The sequence below is a fragment of the Melospiza melodia genome, chromosome 3 (genome assembly GCF_035770615.1).
Source record: "Melospiza melodia melodia isolate bMelMel2 chromosome 3, bMelMel2.pri, whole genome shotgun sequence".
Lineage (NCBI taxonomy): Eukaryota > Metazoa > Chordata > Aves > Passeriformes > Passerellidae > Melospiza > Melospiza melodia.
In genome coordinates this window covers 402,687-425,453 of record NC_086196.1, presented here as the reverse complement: position 1 = coordinate 425,453, position 22,767 = coordinate 402,687, and the positions used below count along the sequence as shown (strand labels likewise).

At 37.5% G+C, this 22,767-nt stretch overlaps 1 protein-coding gene across 2 annotated transcripts in view; it reads left to right on the top strand.

Moving 5' to 3' along the window:
- UBE3D (ubiquitin protein ligase E3D) overlaps positions 1–22,767 on the top strand; it is a 77,371-nt gene that overhangs the window by 33,891 nt on the left and 20,713 nt on the right. Inside the window, exon 9 of one of the 2 annotated variants that reach the window (XM_063150566.1) lies at positions 10,018–10,156. In XM_063150566.1, the coding sequence (XP_063006636.1) occupies positions 10,018–10,156 (139 nt within the window). Of the gene's footprint in view, positions 1–10,017; positions 10,158–22,767 lie in introns of those variants that run through there. The other variant, XM_063150567.1, reaches the window with a different exon arrangement.

Sequence of the window (22,767 nt, the reverse complement as noted above, 5' to 3'; positions counted from 1 at the left end):
TTTTAAGCACATTTGCTTTATTTGCACAATTTTGGAGATAAACCTTTTGTGTTATACTTTTCCCACAATATCTGTAAAGCAAGTGTTCATCTAGAGGAATACATTGTTAATGATGAAAAAAAACCTATGGGTTGACAACAACAGTTGCAAGAAGAGTCTGCTGAGGAAAGCAGCCAGTCCAGCAGACATCACTAGTCCCATAAGCAGGCTTCCCTAAAATTAAATGAACCTTTTAAGGGTGAGCTGTCTGGAATTGCTTTACATTTACTAGAGTAACTATATTGATGTCAGCAGGTGCCCTGAAGGAGCTTTTACACAGTACTTTGTTTTTCTACAGCTCTACTATGCACTTGCACCCTTCAGGAAATAAATGCTATTAGAAGAGGCATATTCACATTTGCTGGGGCAAGTGGCCTTTATATACCCTTAAATACATATCCAAAGTCTTAAGAGTTTAGAAAAAATCAAATAAAGAGATGTAACCTGAGAATTCAAGTATTTGGTTCAGACATACTGGGAAGAGAGGCTTTTTAGTTTGATGGTGTCGCTGCTCACATTGGGTATTCCTTGCAGGTAAGATGGCACCAGTCAGGCTGCTGGCACAGGTCAGTAGCCCACTGCTGTGTCCTCTGCCTCCAGCCCAAGCACAGTAGTCTGCAGTTATTGTCATACATTGGGGATATAATGAGCAATCTCTTCTAATTTAGAGCAAGATGTATCCAAGGAATCAAGAGGTGCTTAAGGTGAAGAAAAGTATTTTAGAAAGCATTCAAATCTATCTGATCATTCTGAGTTGCACAGCTATATTCAAGAAAACTGCATTGTAGACTCATAGTACTACTTTTGCTATTGCCATCCTCCACTATGGTGAATTCTCAGCAGTGATCTGGCTGCAGGAATCTGATCTTTATTGTTTTCAGAAAAGTTACTTTAATTCTTTCTACCTGGGATGCAGTAAGACACGAAAAAAAATGCAGCTTAAAGCCTTAACACAACCATGAAGGAGAAGAAGCTTATTCTAAAGCTTTGGCCATGCAGTTTTTATGAGAGTAATTTGCCTCTCCTTTTAGTGGGACCTCATTGCTTTGCTGCTGAGAAGTCAGCAATTGCATTGTACTTTGGAGCTGCACCAGCAATTCTGCATAGTGTGGATGTTAAAGAGCAGTCACAGCAGACTTTAGGCAGTGCTCAGCAAGAGCTAAACTCCAGTGCTTTTCTTGGTTTTGTAGGAAAATTAAATGAATGTGATTCTACTCTTGCACCCAGGTAGGCAAAAATTATGTAGGATTTTTTTAAAAGTAGTTTAAAAAATATATATTGTCACAGAATTCACTGTCTGCCATGTTTTCTTCCTGTTATATCTAGATGTTTGACATCACAAGCCCAGCAGGAGCTTTTTCTCTGTGAGCTTCTATTCCTCAGTTAGTTGCTCTAAAAAGACCTTCTCTGTAACTGATGAACATTTGCAGCAGTTTTCTGCTTTTACAGGTTCAGTTTTTGCAGTAAGCTGTTGATCTTGTAGATGAATGAAGAAAGACTGTCTCTATCCATAGACAGTTGTTGCTATGGGTTGACTCTGTGGCTAGATCTGCTGCTGCTATGCCTTTATGAACTGTGGTTTTTCTGGTAGAGCATATTCAGGTTTGGGATTTTATATCCAAGACCAGTTCCCATGAAATTAAAATAACTTTTTCACTTCATTCTTTGATGAGCCTATTTCTGCTTACCTGGTGCTGAAACTAAATAAAGACTAAATATGTCTTGGTTGTACTCACAGACCATCTGTACAGTTTGAGTACTGTTGAGAATTTTAAATTTAGTACATTTGTGAGTGTTTGTGGTCCCACATATCTAGGTGTCCCATTGAACATGTCTGCTTTAGACATTGTTGCTTGATTTAGGTTTTCGTACATCCATTTTATATCCTATGAATCTTCAACCTACAGATTTCAGAATAGACGAACACCTGCTAATCCTTCTGTGATGTTTAAGCTTTATTTCAGGTATTCTTGCAGCTGAAATTGTGTTTTGTCTTCCACAGAGACTGTACAGTTGGTGCTGTTTTGCAATGGAATGAAAATATTTTATGGGTGATAAGAGTTTGCAGCTTAAAATTAATGCTTTTGAAATTGCATAGCAGCCAGATGGAGGAGAGAAGGCAATGTAGAAAAGAAGTTGGTGAACACCCAAGAATATTTAGTCTGGAGAAGTATGCTGAGCATTACTTTGAAATTACATACTCCAAGGCAAAGTTACTCCTGGACAGAATTAAAATGTCAAGATTTATTGCCATGCAAGAAGTTGCAGTATGTTGAGATAGCTTTCTGTGCTTCAGAGGAATAATCTGATTGTAAACAACCTTGTCTGTCTTGGACCAGTATATTAACACAATTGTTTGGTTTTCTGCTTTTGCCCTTTACCCTTTGAGAAAAAAAGAATTTAATTCTGTGGACTATGCAGAGGCTTTGTTCTGCAAATAGCATTTCCTAATAAATATCCCAAAACCAATGTAGTTACATTTAAGTTAATATAGGGCAGTTGAGTCTACTAAAAATGTTGGTTGGTGTGAAGTGATTTGGGCTTTGCTTTACAGTTTGAAATAGGCAGCTTTACTTCTCTTTCTGACTTCCCTTAAATAGCTTGCAATGATCAAAAAATGTCAAGAAGTTATAAAATAATTTCAAGTGCATTAATAGAATTAATGCCATTGAGATTAATATGTAGTTGTTTAATGCAAACAAAATTATTTAATCCAATGGCTTTTAATGTACCTTTTAGCATGAGTTATTTAATCTATGCTATATACTGGAGTTAGAAATGAGGAAACTGCATGTGGAGTATATATTTTAAATCATAAAAGCATTCATCAGAGCAAATAGCATGATTTTAATTAAAAGGTGCTTTGAAATACTACAAGACCAGTTGATACCTCTTATGTCAGCCCATCTGAAAAATATTATGACACTAGTACTCTGGTGAAGTTAAATCTGAATTTTCATTATAAGGCTTTCTTGTTAGTATTAAATAACTTGCCCTTTTCAAATGGTGACACATTGAAAGTTCAAGAAGGGCTTACATTTTGCAGGACAGGGTATTTTAAACCTGGTGAATTGTTTTTGCAGTGGATTTCTAGCTAACTTCTTTTTTCCTAGACTCTAGATTTGCATATTTTTTCCAATCAAAGTATTCATTACTCAGGGAAAAAAAGCTAGAAGACTGTTAATAGTGAGCATGTCCTTCAGTATGTACCTCTTATAGTAATTTATAGAAATATGCATCATTATATTTTAATAGGATTGTTGTATATATAACTAATATAATTAAATGTACTACATTAATGTATATGTACAATATGCTATATATATGATGCACTTTAGTGTAAGGATTATATATCAGTAATTTTATAATGAGATTGCTTTTCAAGTGATAATATTTAAGGCCATGTGAAAATACAGAAATTCAGTTAAATGAAGTCTTGTCTCTGTAGTACTACACTGAAAAAGAAAATTTTAAAACTTCAAGATGGAGCTTCTGTATCGACCACTGTAGTCCATTCCAAAAAATACAAAGGAATGCTCACGGCCTTCTTACTTCCCTAAATATTTTGCTCTTCTCTTGCTCATTTCCTTGCAGGGACACCAGTGGGTTAAATTTCTGTTCTTATGTTTTTGTTTCTTATGAGAGATTTAATACCTATTGGTTTGGGATACCATGCAACTGGTAAAGATCCCAGGGAAAATTTGCTCCAAACCCGCACTTGACACTCCCAGCTGCTCAGGATAAATAATGAATGGTAGAACATGACCACAGATGTTAGTTTCAGGACAGAAGCAGTGGTTCTACAAAGCAAGTTTTTTTCCAAAGGAAAGAAGTACTTTCACTGTAGGCTGTGAAATACTGCACTTCTGAGTCGTCCATATTATTTAAACCTTGGTAAGAGTTCAGTAGCTAATGAGCAGGCATTGATTTTTATGTTGTTTTTAGATCGCTGGAAGGATAATTAAAAGTATAAATAACTTAGCCTCCTGGTACATTAAGTATATAGACACATCATCAACCATAATTAAGAATTGTTTTTAGATTAAATCACTTTTACAAATAGTTATTTAATTTAACAGGTTTGTCCTTTGGTTCAGTAAAGTCATCTGTCATTTCTCTCAGAGCTGTAGCTTGTGGAAAAGGCAGCTTTAACAACATTCAGTGAGCTCTGAGATTCAGGGCTGAGCTTCTGTCAGCTTTTATATTGGATTCTTCAGCACAGGCTTGATTCATCAAAGCACTGAAGCTACAGTTAACATCTCCTTCAAGAGTTTCACAGCATTTGGAGCCCTAAATGCTGAGCACATTTACCTAGATCATAATTAATAAAATCTAGTTGGTACATTGCCTCAGCAACACTGAGTAAGAGCTTTTGCATTTTCCAGTTTTGACCTGTGTAGACTATCCTCAGTTAGTGTATTTATAGAAGTAGCTTGCTAAATTAGAGGTGATGATGGGGATGTTCTGGAAAGGAAAAAAGGGCTTATCTGTTCCTCTTCAGAGCCTTACTTTGTCTGTTGCTGAGACAGCTCAGTTGCATTTAAAAGTGAATCTCATGTACAATGAAGGATTATTATTGATAAATGACTTTAGCACTGATGGAAGAGGCTTCTTTTGAAATAAATGCAATCTGATCAGAAGCCTGGTCCAGTTTTTAAAAATCTTGTGAGAATCTTCATCAGTTTTTCTCAAGTTTGAGATACAAAGTTTTCTTTTGCTTCCCTGATTTGCCATGTATATTGCATTTTTCCATGAAGACTTAGGATGTTGTGGGTGGGTTCCATGACCTGATGGATGACTGTGTTAGTTTACTACTTATATCAAGAAATTATGAAATGAATGCAATTCATTATTTTGGTGTTTTAAAACTTGCTTTTAGGAACAAAGTTTTGAAACGTTATTCTAACTTATATAGACAATTCATTGGGATGAATTCCACAGGGAGCAGTAGACAAATACCATTCCCTGATGCATGGTGATTCAAAAGTCAAACATTTTCTAAAACTGTTGTGATCAATTGTTTCTGTTAGAGAAGTGACTGTCTTTCATCTTATGTAATTTTCAAGTTTTACTCCTCTCTGCTTTCAGAATTAATTGCTTGAATTGTTGATTTCTTTTAATTTTTTAAAGAAATCAAAATTTTCCTGGATTTCGCATTATTATCAACTAAACAACTTTCAAAATACCACTTCATTTTTAAAAACATTTTATACATGTGACTATGGGAACTTTGCTTTTCTAGCTGTATTTCTTTGACTGGTTATGGGAATGTGAGAATCATATAAAAAATTATAAATTTCTCCTTCAAATGATCAGTTCCTTAGAGAAGGTATTGAAAAGGACAAGGAGGAAGATAGTCTCAGTTTGTCATTTTTATTTCTTACTTGTTTGGAGTGCTCTGTTCTGACAGTTTAGCACAAAGCACATTGTTGTTTCACATCAGCATCTAGCCAAGTATTGCCCTCCTTGAGCAGAGTTTTACTTCTTCATTTCTGTACTACTTCAGTTCAGTTCTGAATTGTGTGCCAGAAATATATGGAAGTTTTATTAGCATTCATTGTATGTGGTTCTGTCCTTTTCAGAATGAAAGTTATGTGAAGGTTCTAGTTGCATCTTTCAATCTAATGTCTGTTAATTGTGTTTTCATGGGTGAGACTAATAGATATCTCTTAAATTGAACAGAAGAAGTTCTGAGTTTGAGGTTTCACTCTGATCTGCAGAGCTTGCACCTCAAGTTTGATTAACACTGGGGAAGCCTCTGACTGTTGTTCTTACTAGGGATCGATTCAATTATCACCAACTCTTCTTCCTGCCTCAAAATTTAAGATTTTTTTGTCCAGTTCTCCTGAACCCACAACATAGAGTGCACTTAAGTAAAAGCACCAAGTCTCTCAGTTTGTTTCACTCATTAGGGAGTGTGGTGGGCTCTGAAGAACATGTTTACTTTGTTTATAATAGTTGATTTTGCTAGATAGAAATACCATATTAATAAATTCATGCTCATATTCTCCCTAGCAAACACCACTTCATTAGCTGGTATGTATGTTGCTGTGTTCCATTAGCAGCTTTTCTCTGTGGAGCAACTGATGTGCATTTGTTCTCTGTACTCTCCTGAAAATCAGGAAAACGTGAAACTTCCCCAAATCTAATTTTTTTGAGATCTTTCTTAAGAAAATTTGGTTGAAATAAGCTAAAAGGATTAATACAAGTTTTGGGGAAGAGTGGGATAAGGAAAAGAGAGAGAAAATGGAAAGAATGGAGTCACAGAAAAAATGCTTAGGATTATTTGTGTTTTCCTGTTGGTGAGATCACTGACAGACAAAACTGCATGATAATGGTGATTTGCAGAGGTGGATTTAACATCCTGTGAAAAAAAATCACTCTGGCATGCTCTTTTCTTGATTCAGAGCATGGTCAGAGTTTGTAAAATTTTCCTGAGTATGTTTTCCTACATCTTAATCTTTTAAAGCCTGGTATCTAAAACATTTCCCTCAAATACTGGCAAGACCAATAGGTAGCGGTAAGATTTTACTTGTCACAAAATTGGTTCAAAATAGGTGCAGTCTTGCACCCCTCAATGACTTAGGGAATTTGTTTAGAATTTATAAATTTTGTTTGATACTGAGAATCATATTTTCTTATGTCAGACTGTGACGTCCAGAATCTGAAGATTTCTTTGTGGTGTAGAAAAGTTGAATATTTCCTGAAGAAGTACAGCATAATTTCTATTGTCAGCCTCACTTTCTTCAAGCTTATGTCTTATCTCCCCCTTATTCCTTTCAGCCAGCGTAGAAGCTGTGCTGGGATGTCTGGGAGTGATCAGCTGAGCTGTCCTCTGTGGATGCTCACTCTCCTGAGGAGCATTATCTGCCCATCTACCTCTTCCAGTAAAAAGCAAAGTCTTCTGTACTGGAAGTGAGACAACTCCCTTTATATAGAGAGACTAAGGTGAAAAACAGTGGATTCTTTGTGCTTTGTTTTGCTTTTTTTTAGGCATAGGTGCTTATCTCTTTCCTCTACAATAGAGATTATGCAAAAGTGCTTCCTACAGAAACAGGGATAAAGAGGAACAAAGAGAAATGATCTAATAAAGCAGTGACTTTTCCACAACCATTTGTGTTAAATGCTGTGAAAGGGCAAGTCAGAAGGACTAATTCCTAACGTGTGTTCCTGGAGCAGTAAATGCTGGGATATGTTTTGTTTGTAATAAGGGAATGCACTGGAATAATTTCAGGAAATATTAATAATTGAGCAATTAATAAACAAGAACTCCAATATAATTAGGCTAAATGTCTTTATGCAAACCTTCTTTCTCTCAGATAAACCAACAGCCACAAAAGAAAAATCCCCAGTTTGGTGTCAGGGCTGTAGTAGTTGGACTTTAAAATGAGGAGGCATCTCCAAAAAATCCTTGTATCAAAACACAAGAACAGAATCAGGGTACTGATGTAAGTTGTGATGTTTTGAATATTGCTTGGAGTTCTGAAAAGTTTCTTTGAAAAAAGGGTGTTGATCTGTGGAAACACCTTCCCAAGGCCCAGAACCTTAGCATAGCACCTCCAGTCTCCAAACTCTCTAGATGTGTTTGTAGGTGCCTGAACAGTGCTTTGTTTAGACTTGCTGATTTCTGAAAAAGAGAGCCCCTATTTTGCTAACTTCACCTAAATTTTCCTGCATCACCAGATTGTAGAACATGTAGAGAAAAGAATGAGTAAGGAGCATATAAAGGTAAGTTTCTAATTACGTGGGGAAATGAAATTACCAAGGGATAAGGAAATGTAAAACTCCGTTCTGGATTACAGTTAACAAGACTCCTTGGTTACTGAGTACTTAGGGCTCATCATCTAGCTTTGTCTTTCTCCTGGAACATTTATAGAATCGCAGAATGGTTTGGGTTGGAAGGGACCTAAGGGTCTTCTAGTTGTTATCCTCCTGCTGTGGGGAGGGATGCCTTCCAGTAGACCAGGTTGCTCAGAGAGAGCCCCATCCAACCTGGAGCTCTGAACCAGTCAGGGCTGCCTTTTCTGGGCTTGGCCACTTGTGTAGTCTGTAGTCTTATAAAAGAATCCGGTTTCCATTCAACACTGACCTAGTATTGTGACTTAACTGGAGGTTTGTACCTTCTAATAATGAGAATACTCCAGAGTCTCTTCTAAACATCTTACCTTCCTGTCCTAGTGGTCAGTTGGGGTTTTTTGTAGTAGCTTTAACAACTTTTCCAGATCCATGTGTCACAGTATAAATGTCCAATGAGATAGTACATATTATAAAACGTGTTAATGTGTGGGAGGTTTTGGCCTCTGCCCTTTGGTATGGTCTCAGATAAGTTGGAAATCTTAAATGATGCACTGCCATTAGAAGAGCCAGGGGGTGCCTTCCTCCGTCTCCTTACCATGTAAAACTTAGATCTTCTTTTGTCAAGATGACTCATTCTGGTGAGGTTTGAGAAAAGAAATTATATATCTGGTAATCTAGATGTGATGTGATTCTCTTTGTCTTTTATTGTGGAGGCAAAAAAAAAAAGAGAGAATACACTTCTTTTAGGGAGATGAAAGCCCCTCTAGCATTCTTTGCATTATAGGTCTTGCTTCTGTGTATCAAAGCAGAGTTGGATTCTTATATATGCATAGATAAATTACGAAAAAGATGTAAATATTAGAAAAAAAGGCAAAGAGGTGAAATTTAAGTGGCCGATTTCAGACAAATGGAGGTAAGAAAGTGAAAGTACACCCACTCTGAAGAAAGATGTGTAAATAATGCTAAGTAGGACATCTTCTAGAAGAACTAAGAAGGTGCTGTGTATAAAAAGTGTATATGCAGGCCTATGTGTAAGAAGCAAGACTTTACAGTGAATCATTGGGTTTGGGAGGCCTGGGAGAATGAGAACCATCCAGGGTGACACAGATACTGTGAAGAGAGTATTTGCTCAGTTTTCACCATGCTGAATGCTGGGGCCCCAAGTGTCTAAAAAATGCAGCTATTTCTAGAAAGTACATTTAAATAAGCTGTTTATGTTCACAGGCAGTGGTTCAGTCAGAAGAGCTGGAGGAATTCAAAAGTGAAAGCTGATGCTAAGATTGTTTAGTGAAATCTTGAAGTCTTGGACAGGGAAGGGTAGCAAGCATTGTCTTCTGAAGCAGTGCACTCAGATGTGCTGAGAATAAATGGCATTCATCTTACCCAGGAGTATCTGATATTACCTACCCAAAGTTATTAAAGTAGCTGGATCACTGATCAGTCTGTCAGTTTGTGTATTATGGAAGAAATAATCCTGAACTATAGGAAGCAGAATGATCTTGTATTTTGAGTAAATCTTGTTGAACTAATCTTGTTCTTCAGCATGTGATAGTGGGAGCAGTTTACAGGAATATGCTTCTGAAATGTTGTTTTTATGAGTAACTCTAGAAATAACTTTTACTACATCCAAATAAAAAATCTGTAGAAGATGAACTGGGATTGATTTTTGCTTTGTGTAGACTGTTAGTAAGTTCCCAGTGAGCATTATGAACATCAGTTTTGAAAATCACGTCTGACCTCCTATCTTCAAAATTGAAGGGAATCTTTCTAGAAACAAAATAAAAGGTGGAGGCATAATATAATTATATATTAATATATATATTAAAGTACTGCAAAGAATACTCTCTGTGTAAAATCATTGTATAATGGGAAATTACAAGTGACAGATGAAATTTTGTTCACAAGTAATGAAACTGAATTAGAAACACGAGTGAATTTTTCTAAAATAGGCTAAGTTTTCCTTTCACATTATGTATATTTTTGAAAGATATTGGTGGTATGGGTAAGGCACTTTATCTAAATGCACAGTGTTTTTCTGGTAAAACACACTGATCTTTGACTTTTACAGGGAAAACATGAAGGGAATTTTTTATCACAGTAATATGACATTTTAATACTTAATTGAAACTTATGGTTTAGATTTATTTTAAGAAAATGAAGAAGCTTTTTTTAACTCTATAGGCTTGCTGATGCATGGGAAGATGATATGGGAGTTCATCCTTTAAAGTTTCCATCAGAAACATGTTTGGAATTATTGTTGATACTGGGTCTGAGTACCACATCTCTGCCACCTTCACTTCGATGCATGAACTCTTTTCAGGTAAGGAACAGCTTCTGTTTCATTAGAAACGTGTTACTTTTGGAAGAAGAGAGATACCTGGGGGCCATAAACCCTTTCAGAGGTCTTGTCTTCTGTAGTTGTATGACTCTCCGTTATTTTAAAATGTAGACCAAGGTGGAAAATGCCATTGGATTTTTAATCAGTTCGTTACAGTTTAAAGTGATGAAATTTAAAGAAATTTCATCAAATTTAGGCTACAGTAGCTAGAATAATTACAAAAAGTCTTTCAGGCTTAAAAAAAATCCTCAGCAACAACATAAAGATTTCCAGTGGTGAAAACATTCTTCTGTGTGTTACTTTGGAAGTTCTCAGCAATCCTAGAAATTTTCCAAAGCAAACATTGTTGCAGGCATGGTAAATTGTGATTTTTATTTCTTTTGTAATGTGGTTGGAGGGTATGATTTTTACAAATGCAACAGAGACAACTGAATTCATGATGATATGACATAGCAGCTCAGCCTTTTAATGATGCTTCTGTCTTCCCCCCTGTAGTTACATAGTCTGTAGGTTGAGTATTGATGCAAATCTTAAATAACCAGCTGTTGAGCAGGAAGTGTGCTGAGTCTGTGTTTGTTCTGGCAGCTATGAAAGAATCATCATCTTAGTGGGACTGAATGTTCTTAACAGTTTGTAACATGAAACCAGGTAGCCTCTATTCGTCTGTATTTCCTGTTTATACTTAAGGCACCTCTAATTAGTGTTCCTGAGCTATGTTTACTGAAAAGTAGTCTTTTGGTAGATTTTGAAGCAAAAAAGTGGTTGTAAAACAAAATCAAGTCATTGACTTTAAGAGAGTTACACTGATGTACAGCTGCTGAAAACTCCTGTTTTAGGAAATAGGTGCCTGCATTGTTTCTCTCTTGTATGCTTGGAAACAGGGAATCTGTACATGGTGGTCACTTGGGTACAGCAGCAGCCACTGATTGCTTCAGTGTTATTTTAATACACAAAGTCAGAATTGTTACTGGGTTGTACATTCAGAGGCCATAAAATGGAAGAATCTCCTGGATGCCAATAGGTTGCAATAATTATAAATTTCAAGGATTGTCCAGCAGTAGTAATCCATGCAGCTGAGTAGTTCATGTTTCCTATTAAGAAGTGAACATTTTTGTTGTCTAATCCAAGAGGATGTATTCCTTGTCTCTTACATTACCAGTAATCTGTGGTAAAGTCTTCCCTGCTTTACCCATGACAGGTTAAGTGGGAGTCTCTTCCTGTGTGCTGAGGCTGTGTGTCCTGTATTGTTTCTGTGCGTGCTCAGTCCCATGTTGTGTATTTGGAATTCCCTTTGATTTGTGCATGGGGTAGAGACAGGAAGTGATAGATGTCTGTCAGCTGGTGTTTTTACCTCAGAGTACACAAAACATCAGACTTTTCTTTTTTTCCTTGGCTGACTCTGGATGGTTGTGCTCAGTTGCTCCTGGGTAATTTTAGCTTTGTGAGGCTGCGTCTGTAAAGAAACCATTGCCCTTGAGGTGCACGATACAGGTCCTGGAAGCATAGGGTTATGTCAGCCATGGGGTGGGACATCATCATCCCCTGGAGACCCTGTGACCATGGCCTTTCAACCCCAGATTTCTGTGCAACAGATGAAAGCAAACAGTACTGGGCTAAGCTCATTTACTGAGCACTGGCCTGCACAGATCGTGGTTTTCCTAGCTGTGTGCCAGAGTTGGCAATGTGACCGTGTCCTGTCTTTCACAGCAACACACTTTGCAGTTTTTGAAAAGCCCAAGTTAGAAACCTGCTCTGCTAAGATAATGTTCTATTTTGCCAAGTGGGAGGAAAGGAAAATGGCTTTTTTGATAAAATTCTGTGACTCCAACTGTCACTCTCCTTGGCAGACAGTCAATATCACCAAGTGTTTGCCCTAGAGGCCAAACACTGTCCAGTAAAATATTGTTTTATTTATTTTTATCTTTATAAACCTTGTTTGGATCTCAGTTAGTGAATCCATGAAGCAGAAACAAAGCTTGCCCAGGCGTTTCCCTGATGCTTTATAATGGTTTGCCAGCCTTATAATTTTGGGGATTTTTTTCTGGCTTGCTTCTTCATGTTCAGCGAATACTATAATTACAGATCCTAGTTTTTTGTATTTTTCTTGGAAAAAGCTGGCAAGATCTGAAGAGAGCTTGAATAATGATACTGAATTGTGCTGTTGCCTGAGTATAAGATCATGTTGCATCCAAAATAGTGAAGATTGTGAGCCAAAAAGGGAATAATAAAAGGGCACTAATTGAAAACTGATATTTCATGTATCTTAATGGAGTAATGGCAAAATGAAAAAGCTAGCTATGCTTTATTTTGTGGTAGACCTTAATCTGGCAGTTGTCTAGAAAAATTTAAAACATTTTAATTCCATATTACAATGAAACTTGTATTTTAACTGAAAATAATTGCAGAGTTCCCTGTTATCTACACAGTGGAACAGTGGCTGTCTTGTTCAACAGGGGCCAGGTTCCTGCAACTGAATGCTGGAGGAATTAGAAGGGAAAAACAACCCCAGAAAGTGCCAGAGTTTTCTCCTTTCATTTATATGTGTTTCCACAGTCGGACACATGGTGAGGAGTTAAATGGACCACTGCTTTCCACTGGTGCTTTTCTTGATGTTTTCATACAGTATTTCGAAATGTATCTAACAGACAGCTCTAATGTAATGATCTAAAAGTTACAGTTTAACTCCCGATACCCTGTCGCAGGAGCTTTTAAAAATCCAGGTTTTTTCATTAGGTAACCAAAAATGATCTAATTGACACCCATGCTTTTTGAGAAGGTATTTACCCTCTCTCCCAATTATATTACAGTACTGCATTGTTGACAAGCCAAAATTTTAGTTGGTATGCATCTGCATTGGGTGATGCTTAGGCTGTAAAAAGCACACAAAGGAAATCTGCTTAGTTGCTAATAATCTGTAATAAACTCTGTTCTGCCTTGTGCTCTGGAAGTACTCTCTGGGACTAGCTTAGCAGACTCTGTATCAGTGCTGAGACATAAATTACATTTTATTTTCCATTGGTGTGCTACTGCTTAGTAACATAATATTTGAAATCACTTTTCAATTTGGTTTTGACCCTGTAAAGATCTTTCAGTGTGATTTATGTTGCTGGAGGAGCCTGGGAGAGAAGAGCAGCAGCAGACTGTGCTACATAGCTCTGCTGAGTTTGAGGTGCTCACTACAGCCAGCTCATAAGTTTCCCAGGGTGTTGAGCCTAGATACTAGGTTGTCTTTGGCTCATCTCTCATTTCACCTCAACAATTGCAGTGACATTTTTTTGGTGGGCTATAGAGAGTTAAATCTTAGGAAGCCTGAGCCTGTGAACTCTGAAGGACTCTGTTTCTTGCTGGTTGATGGCAGCTCCTGGGTTTACTGGAGAACACGGTTTTTCAGCCCTGACTTGTACCTTCCCAGTCTTGTAATCCCTCACCCATACTAAGGATGTCTCAGCTCAAGGTAATAGGATTGACTGAGGCACTTGATACCCTGGAGCAATGAGAAAAGCAGTAAGAAGGGAGAGAGGAGTTTGCTACTAGAAAAGATTAATTTTTTTCGTTTGCTTTTGCTCTGAGCGCTCTTTTTGCCGCTTTCTCTTCAGCTCCATGACTCTGCACAGAAAGCTGAGTTACCCTGTTACACACTCAATCTATATGGCTGTCCACCCACCTGAGCTGCCAGCCCTTTGCTTTAGGAATGGCTGGGCTTTACTCTGTGTATTATTCTTAATCCTTGCAAACCCTTGTAGCTAGCACCCACTTGAGTTATCATGTGCTTTATCACAGTGCTGCTTTTGAGCAGTCTCGGAGGCTGTGTTGGTGTTTCAGAGCCTACAGCACAGAACAGTTAACACAGGGAGATGCTTTAAAGTGACAAGTAATCTCTGCTGTGTTTTTCTAACCTTATCTTGTCTTTCTCTGAATTCAAGCACAGTGAACAGAAAATGTCCTGGATATTGAATTCTTATGATGATATATGGGGCTGTTGAGCACATTTTCTCTCACTGCTGTTGTTGTGAGGAACCAGACATTTTACTTGCCCTATCAAGGCACTATTCATAAGGCCACAGACTGTAAACAACAGTTTTCAGAGTTAAACAGATCATGGTTTTATTTTTACTTTTACGGTTGTGTGAAATTGAAGGAAGATTGTGATTAAGAACTGCTGAGCTGCTTCAAAATTTTGTTTCAAATAGCTCTTGATAGTTTTTGGAGGTGCATCCAGTGCCCCTGATAGCTTTCAGCACAGTGTCTGCTTTGGTTAAGAGAAGTGAAGCCACTGTTTAAGAAAAAACAAAAACTGTTTATTCTACCATTGCAGTAAGAATCCCTGGTGGCTCTCTGAAGGAAAAACTCATTTGCAGTTACTTTGCTTTCAGAAAAGAAGGAAAACCCAGGGTTTCTCATAGAACAGCCTGTCAATTCTCTGTCATTTAGTCTCCTAATACAGTGCAGAAAACTTACTAAAGACAAGATGGTTTAGAAATACAGAATATCAGTTTCTCAGAAAATATAAGAATGAATAAATACAGTATTCATTATCGTTTAGTAGCTGTAGTGTATGAGTATCAAAAGGGTCATGGAAAACAAAATATAAAATTACTGCTGTCTCTCAGGTCTATGCTTGGTCCAAACTAAAGTGTCCCTTGATATTTGGTGGTTTTTAATATCAATACTTTTATGTTTTGTGTGTCACTATATATATGAAAAGCAATTTCAAAATCATTTCTTGCAAGAAGTTAGCTGAAGATAACAGATGCATCTGTGTCTTTTGACAGTCCTTTTTGAAGCTAACAGCTGAGTAAAATTTACAAAAATCTGTTCAGCTTTTCCATTTGTTCTGGGCATTTGGAGCTAGGGAAGATGCACGTATTCTTTTAAGCTGGATTCCACTCCTTTGGAGCACTGTCAAACAGCAGCAAAGGAGGATAAAAATACAATAAAAGAAAATATTAGGAGTGAAGAAATGGCTTTCAAAATATTGTGTCTTTTATTAAACTTTGCCAGAAAGGAGAAATAAATAAGTGAATTTATGCAGTAAAATGGCTTATTACCCCTTTAAACATTTTTTTAAATCACAGGCTATTGCCTGCTTAGTGAAGATCTCCTACAAAATGAATTAGAGGCCTGAATATGTATATTCTAGTATTTCACAGACAAATGATGAGTTCCTAGACACAGTACAAAGTTTTTAAAAATTTTTCTCTCAAGTTTGCAACTGCCTATGTCTCTGAAATTTTTGCATTAACATTGACAATATTATGAAGCAACCACTGCAAATACATTGTAATCTGTTCAAATTCAGTCATGTTTGTTTTCCTTAGCAGACTGATTCTATATAATGTAAACTACAGTGAACAAACTCAGAATATTTAGTGCCAGCCTCTTTTGGCTACTCGGATTTTACCCAAAATAATGATGTTTTGATTTTTGCAGGTTACTATAAAAGTACCTGCTATGTGCTTTTTGTAGTTTTGACTAACTCGGATAGGTTTCCAGGAAGACACAGAATGGATTTTTTTTCTGTTTTATTTGTGATGATTATGTGTAAGTTTTAAAGTTTAATTTCAAATTATTTATTTTAAATGGGAAAGAAGTACCTAAACCTTATATTTGAAAGCAGATGTAGTTTTGTAAAACATGCGTACAAACATTTCAGCAGCTTTTAAAGAAAAGAACTTATAATGTATATATTTAGGAGTTTTTTCATGTTTTTGCATTTAATAAGAGCCATAATAAATCTATTGAAACACTGCAGAGTAATTAAGAAAAAAAATCTAAAACTCTATTAACAAATTAAAATATAAAATTATGAATAAATGCTGCCAAGAGCAAATGATATTAAGAGAGTTAGTGTTTCAATGACAAGTCTGAATACTGCTTTGCAGAATTATAGAAATTTCTGTGTTCAATTAAGAAATTATTATTTTGTCTGCTGCTTAATTATTCCATATTGAGTTGATTTATATTATGTCACTCAGGTTATCTTACTTGGTGTTCACTGTAAGCTATCTTTTAAAAGTGTCTCTGGAGCATTCAGGTGTATATGTTGAGACTATCCTTTTTGTTTGTTGTTAACCACAGTCTCAAAGGGAACAATTTTTTAGTTGAACTATAATTAGTATTTTTACCTTCTTGTTGAAACTGTACCAAAAATGTTTCATACTATTCTACATGCAGTTTATTAAGGCATAATGTCTCCTGACTGAGAACTGTTCAGTTCTGTATATGCAGGACCTTACTGAAAAATGTCCATGTGTCCTTGTGTGTCCCTATATGACTCTTCCATATCTGCAGCACAGGCTCACATTTCTAGGCTGTGGTTTTGTGATATCTGTAGCTGCTTTGGTCATGCTAATGGGAAGGTATTATTTCCCTTATCTAATATGTGGCATGGCTACATCTCCTCTAATGGGAAGGACCTGCCCATTTATATTGGCCTGAAACAGAATGAAATCAATCATGTGCAAATCTAAACTGAAGCTATGAATAGGAAAAATGCAAGCCAAGCTTACTTGTGGAAGCACAAGATTTTGTGATCCTTTCAGTGCTCAGTGGTGGAAAATCAGAACCTTGACAGCAGTGGCTCTAAACCAAGATTCAGAATTTGTCATCAGTTTTTCGGAAAGGGTAAGTTGTTCTTTTCTTCCAAGGCAGTTCTCCAATAAAGAGGAAATTAAGAGAGAGTGAACCTGCACTTATCATAAACAGAAGGAGATTAAATTACAAAAAACCCCATGTGCTCCAAGTAAGAAGCAGTGAACATGTAGATGCAGGCAAGTGCCTGCTCTGGAAGTATGGTTTCCTGCTGCTTGAGAGGGAAGATCTTTTGAAAGAACAATTCATTTCTGCAATTCCCTTTGCCTAGAATATGGCAAAAACCACCTGCTGCATAAGCGTGTAGTAACACAGTTCAAAGCAGTTTTCTTAGAAAAGATGCTCTTTTCTAAGGAAAGATATGTCATCGTGGGGGTTTGACCCTGGTTGCCCACCAAAGCTGCTTTATCACTCCCCTCCTTAGCTGGACAGGAAACTGCAATGAACAGCTCCTGAGTCAATGAAAGGATGGGAGGAAATCACTCACCAGCTACTGTCATGGCCAAAACAGATTTGACTTGGGGAAATTAACTGAATTTACTAACAATCTAATCAGAGTAGGATAAGTACAGAGAGATAAAACAAAATCTTGAAAATGTTTACCCCTGAGTCCCCCCTTTTCAGGTTGAATATATTCTCAGTTCTTTGACAGCTCCTCCTAGCAGTGCAAGGATGTGGAGAATGGGGGCCATGGTGAGTTCATCCCACATGGTCTTTGCTGCTCCTTCCTTCTCAGGCAGAGGACTCTCACACATTTCCCCTGCTCCAGTGTGGATCCCTTCCATGAGGTGACAAGCCCTGCCAGCAAACCTGCTCCCGTGTGGGCTCCTCTGTCCACAAGTCCTTCCAGGAGCCTGCTCCAGCACAGGCTTCCCACAGGGTCACTGCACCCTGAAAGCATCCACCTGCTCTGGCACAGGTTCCTCCACAGGCTGCAGGGGAACCTCTGCTCCAGTACCTGGAATGCCTCCTCTCCTCCTCCTTCACTGACCTTGGTGTCTGCAGAGCTGCTCCTCCCACACAGGCTCACTCCTCTTTCCCAGATTGTTGAACAGGGTTTTTCCCCCTTCTCAGGGCTGTTATCCCAGAGGCACAGCCACCACCACTGATGGGCTCTGCCTTGACCAGCTGTGGGTCCATCCTCGAGCCCCCTGGCACTGGCTGTGTCAGACATGGGGAGGTTCTGGCAGCTCCTCACAGAAGCCACCCCTGCAGCCTCCTGCTACCAAAACCTTGCCATGCAAAACCAATACAGGCATTTACCATTTAGATGTGAATGTAAAATTAATTGCAGGGATCCTGCTTAGATGGCCTGGTATAGCCTGTGAGTAAACTGCTTGAAAGGGGTGAAGACAGAACTAATTTTTCCAGTTTTCATCTATTGTGAACCTTCTGATTTTTCCAAGTCTGAAATCTAAAAGTGTAGTTGATATGTCCTAATGATTGAGCAGTTGTGTAGGTAATGCACAATTAAGCAGAAATTGAGAGTTTGTCTTTATCAATAGGCACCACACTGTGGAAAAGACAAATACCCGTGTTTTATGTACCTGAATATATACATAAAGAAGTCTTATGGGAGGTCTGATATACTGCTAGACCATCCATTCCTATTTATTAATTGAGGCTGTTTGTGACTGAGAAACAAGCTCTGCTGAAAAGATATATTTAGACCTGTGCGCAACCAAATACTGCAATACATGTTCAACGTGGTTTGTATAAGGCTGCTTCCCTCCAAAACCTTGGCATCTCTGAGAAAATCTTAGCTCTACCCAGATTGCAATTAATAGCTTGATTTATGTGAGGTGCAAGTGTCAATATTGTAGCTAAAAATGCACAGAAATCACATTATCAGCTACAAAGAGCTCTTTTGCTTTAAAAATGATCCTGAGTCATTGGATAACAATGGTTCTATAATGGAGATTTTCCTTAGGAGTTCATGTTGTTATGCTGTGTGTTTTGTGAATGTGTGTTGTTATGGAAAGCTACAACATTGTTCATTTCCATTAAGAGTCTGGATAGAGGCTTTGAAGCTACTTGAGGAGTCCAGAAAGCTCTGCAGAATAAAAGATGTATTTATAAGGATGATTCTTAGTAGTTTTTAAAGTGCTTTAAAAACAGATGGATACAACTCTCTTAGATTTCAGCTATAGACTGGAGCACATATGATGTTTTCACAAATTATAAGATTTTGAGGAATCCTGAGGGAGGTTGTCAATAAATCCTAGCGTTTTATTAACAGACAGGTCAGCTTGCCAAGGCACTTAGAGCAGCTCAGGAGTGTTACACGTTCAAGAGCTGGAAACAGTAATAATGTCTTCAAGGAGACAAATGGAGAAATAAACAAAGGCTGTAAACCCAGAGCATAATAATTGAATCGATGACTTGACTATGATAAACTACATGGTGGACAAAAAGGAAGAGGGCTGTTAAGTTCTCCTCTTTTTATTGTCAGTTGAAAATGAGTCTGGAATGGATCTTTTGGTGAAGAAGTCAGTAATGCCTCCAGTGAGAAACATACAATTTGCCTTCCCTCAGAAGCAGAAGCCCATCATTCTGTTGCAATGTCAACAGAGAGTAGTGTGCTCTAAATCTTTGTGCTTAAATCATAGGTCTGTTCCGGGGGTGGTGGCTGATGACAAATGATCCTGCTTGAAAGCTTCTGCTTCTTAAAGAAGAAAACTCTGTTTGGATTTAGAAAAGCTAGAATGGACGTGGCATGGGGAACAGGACAGAGCGCTGTGTGTCCAGGGGTAGGGAGAAACCTGAAGTGTAAGAGATGAGATAGACCAACTACCCTTTTACTAGGCTGGTGATGTTCTCATTGACATACACCAACACAACTGTGAGTGGCCAAGAAAAGGACAAGATTATTTCCTTCTCTAAGTTGTTTGCTGCTTTGATCTGTAGAAAAGATCAAAGTTTTGTGAATATTTCTTTGTAATAGCTCCACTGCTTTTGATACAAAGGAAGCTGGTTTACACATGGGAGTGTGTGGAGGTATCTCAGCCAATGCATTTTATAGAGCTGCTAAAATAAGATTTGGAATATTCCCGTGGGAGGAAAGAGAAGGGCAAAAGGGTGTGTAAGCTTTAACACAACTTACTGAAATAAGGAGACTGTTTAGCATCCAATAGAAAGCTGTCATGCCTTGAGGTGAAATGTGGCAACCATTTAGCAATATGTAGAAAAACTTGCAGAAATCTGAAGATGCCGTAGCAGAGTGAGATCACAGGCAATGTTGGGTGGGCAGAATGTGATTGCTGTTTGGACTTTTGCCAGGCATTTTTGGTCAAGGTTTCTTCATCTGTCTCCCAGAAGCCTGACAAGTAAAATAGGAAGTGATTCTGCCTTATGGAAGGAAAGAAAGAAAAAAATATTATTCCTAAAGAAAAAAAACCTGTATTCCTATATAGCTAATGTAAACTATAAAAGCATGGTGTATAGAGAAAGAGACTATTTTAAAACACAAGTTCCCAGTCTCCATTATTTTTGTGAGCTATGGCACTGTAGATAAATGAAACCAGATCAGGGAGCTATATTTCTTCTGTTGCTTTTAGTGAGCTTGAGTTTTATATGGAAAATAGAAGAAAAAAAAGTATTAAGCACCTTGCATGGAAAAGAATCTTGCCTGAAAATTTGTGCAAATGAAGATGTTATTTTAATTGTACTGACTGTTTTGGTTACTCAGGCCACTTCTAAGTTCTTCCAGAATGCATGGCATTTCTAAATATTATCCTGAAAATGACTGAACGTTTTACTGTTCAGATGTTCTCACTTCCTGTGACTGGTACTGCTGACCCTTGTTCTGCTTCTTATCAATAACTGCATAATTCAGCTTTAAATAAAAAGGTTTTCTTGCTGTTGATGCTCCAGTCTTTGTCATATTTCCTATTTTCATATGTCCCACCAAATTAAAAAAAGGCTATTATTGTGTAATGGGGGGTGACTAGCTAGCAGATTTCTATCTTTACTCACCAGAGAGCTTGCTGCTGACTTTATATTTCTTGTTTTCATACAAAGTCTATTTCATTCATCATTTGCTAGATTTACAGAAGTTAAATTCTGTCTTGTTTCCCAATTTGTTAACCATTTTGAGTTTTATGCGCTGATGAGTATTCATGTTACTTTCTCATTTTTATTAGATAGAAATTTGCTTTGTTTCCATGCCATTTATGAGCAGACAGCTCTTTAATTCTTGCACTTTTTCCCTGTTTAGACACTAACTTTTAATGCTTACCGTTACCTAATTGTATTTTCTTTCTTTCAGGTGTGGGAGGGGGGAACAACCGGGCTTTATATCCTTCTTTGTAGCAAAGTAGAATCAATTGTGCTTCTTTAACTTTAAAAAAAAGGTCTGCTGAACACACAGAAGCCTTCCTATCATATTTCAGTTTGCCTTCTCTGCTTGCACAGAAAGGAAATGCATTTTCAGCTGTATTTTTGTGGAGCAGTAGCTAATGACTAGTCAAATTAATCAGAAGTGTCTATTCTGCATGATTGTCCTGAGGATATATTCCTTTACGTGACTACTTTTCCTATTTTAAGGTAGGATGTATAATGTGAATAAATAATGTCTGTGAAACTTACTGTATTCTGTTCTGTATGCTTTTATGTGTCAGAGCTGTATTGCTCAATGCTAAGATTGATTTAGACCTACTGAGTCTTATTCTACATTTTTCGGCCACTGCGGTGTGAGGAGTTTGGGGAGAGACCGTTCTCCCATTTGCCTGGTAATTACATTATCTTCTGAGGACTCTGCTCAACCAGGTTGTATCTACAACACTAGATTTAGATGAAGCAGAGCTCTGATTCCCCCTGGAAATGATTGTGCTCCTGTAACTTAGTTAAAATGAGCTGTCAGAAGTGAGACAGTGTTTATGTATTTTTTAGGTGTAGCTCAGAAGCTGGAGAAAACCCTGGTGACACTTCATAGCTAATCATTTTATGTAAGCCTTTCCTGCAAAGGCAGGGCATGCATTCCTAATACAAAACAATGAAGAAGTCAAGAGGGACTCTTTTACAACAATACTGATACTGGTTAAAGTGCTAATACTTGCTAAAGTGCAGTGTCACTGTTGGATTATACTCCTTTCCCAGCCTACATTCTGATAATTTACAAAGCAACTGACTGCCTGATTAAATATTGCATATTTAATGTGATTAAATATTCAATATGATTCCAGTATGATTCTCAAAACAACCCCATACTATTTTTTTACAACAAGGTAATCATCTTGAAGAAGATGCAAGCCACAGAAAAAGAATTTCATGTAAAGAAATTATCTTAATCTCACATGATACTCTGTTTATGCAGAAGTGACTTGTCAGTCCAGTTTTCACAATTCCAATAAAAATTGCCGGGAAAATTTGAATGAACAAAAAAAATTTGTTCATTCAAATGAACAAATACTGAGCGGATTTAAAGTTAGGCAATCATTTGGGGTATCCAATTGAAGACTTAGGAGCCTTTTCCTCATCTTGTAAGCTTAAAAATTCTAGTGGTGGTCCTTTAGTGGTGGCAGCTTTGCTTTAATTAGTTTGTGTGGTATTACAGAAATTCACCTGAAGCGTTTGTGGTGATAGCTCCACATTGTAGGCAAGGACCTGAACCTTTTGAAGTTAATATCAAAACTCTCTTCGGCTTCAGTGGTGCAGAACTGGCCTGCAAATGAATAAACCAGCCAGCTGGATATATTGTAGGGAAATAATTATTGCAGACTCTGAAAGTTCCTCATTAACACTATTGCATGTGAACTTTGCAAGGAAATGCTTGAAGCTAATCTCCAATAGCTGTTTGTTAGACAACTGAATTAATAGCTGTGGCTGCTGGTTCATGCAGAGGGTTCTCTGTTGGGTTTTTTTGTCCTTTACTGGAAGACTTCAATCAGTATAAATGATTTAAAGGCCTCACTTCACTAGATGGGGAAAAGATGCTTGTAATGTAGTACTTGCTTACATTCTGCAGTTATTGATATGATATAATATTTTTACACTTGGGTAAG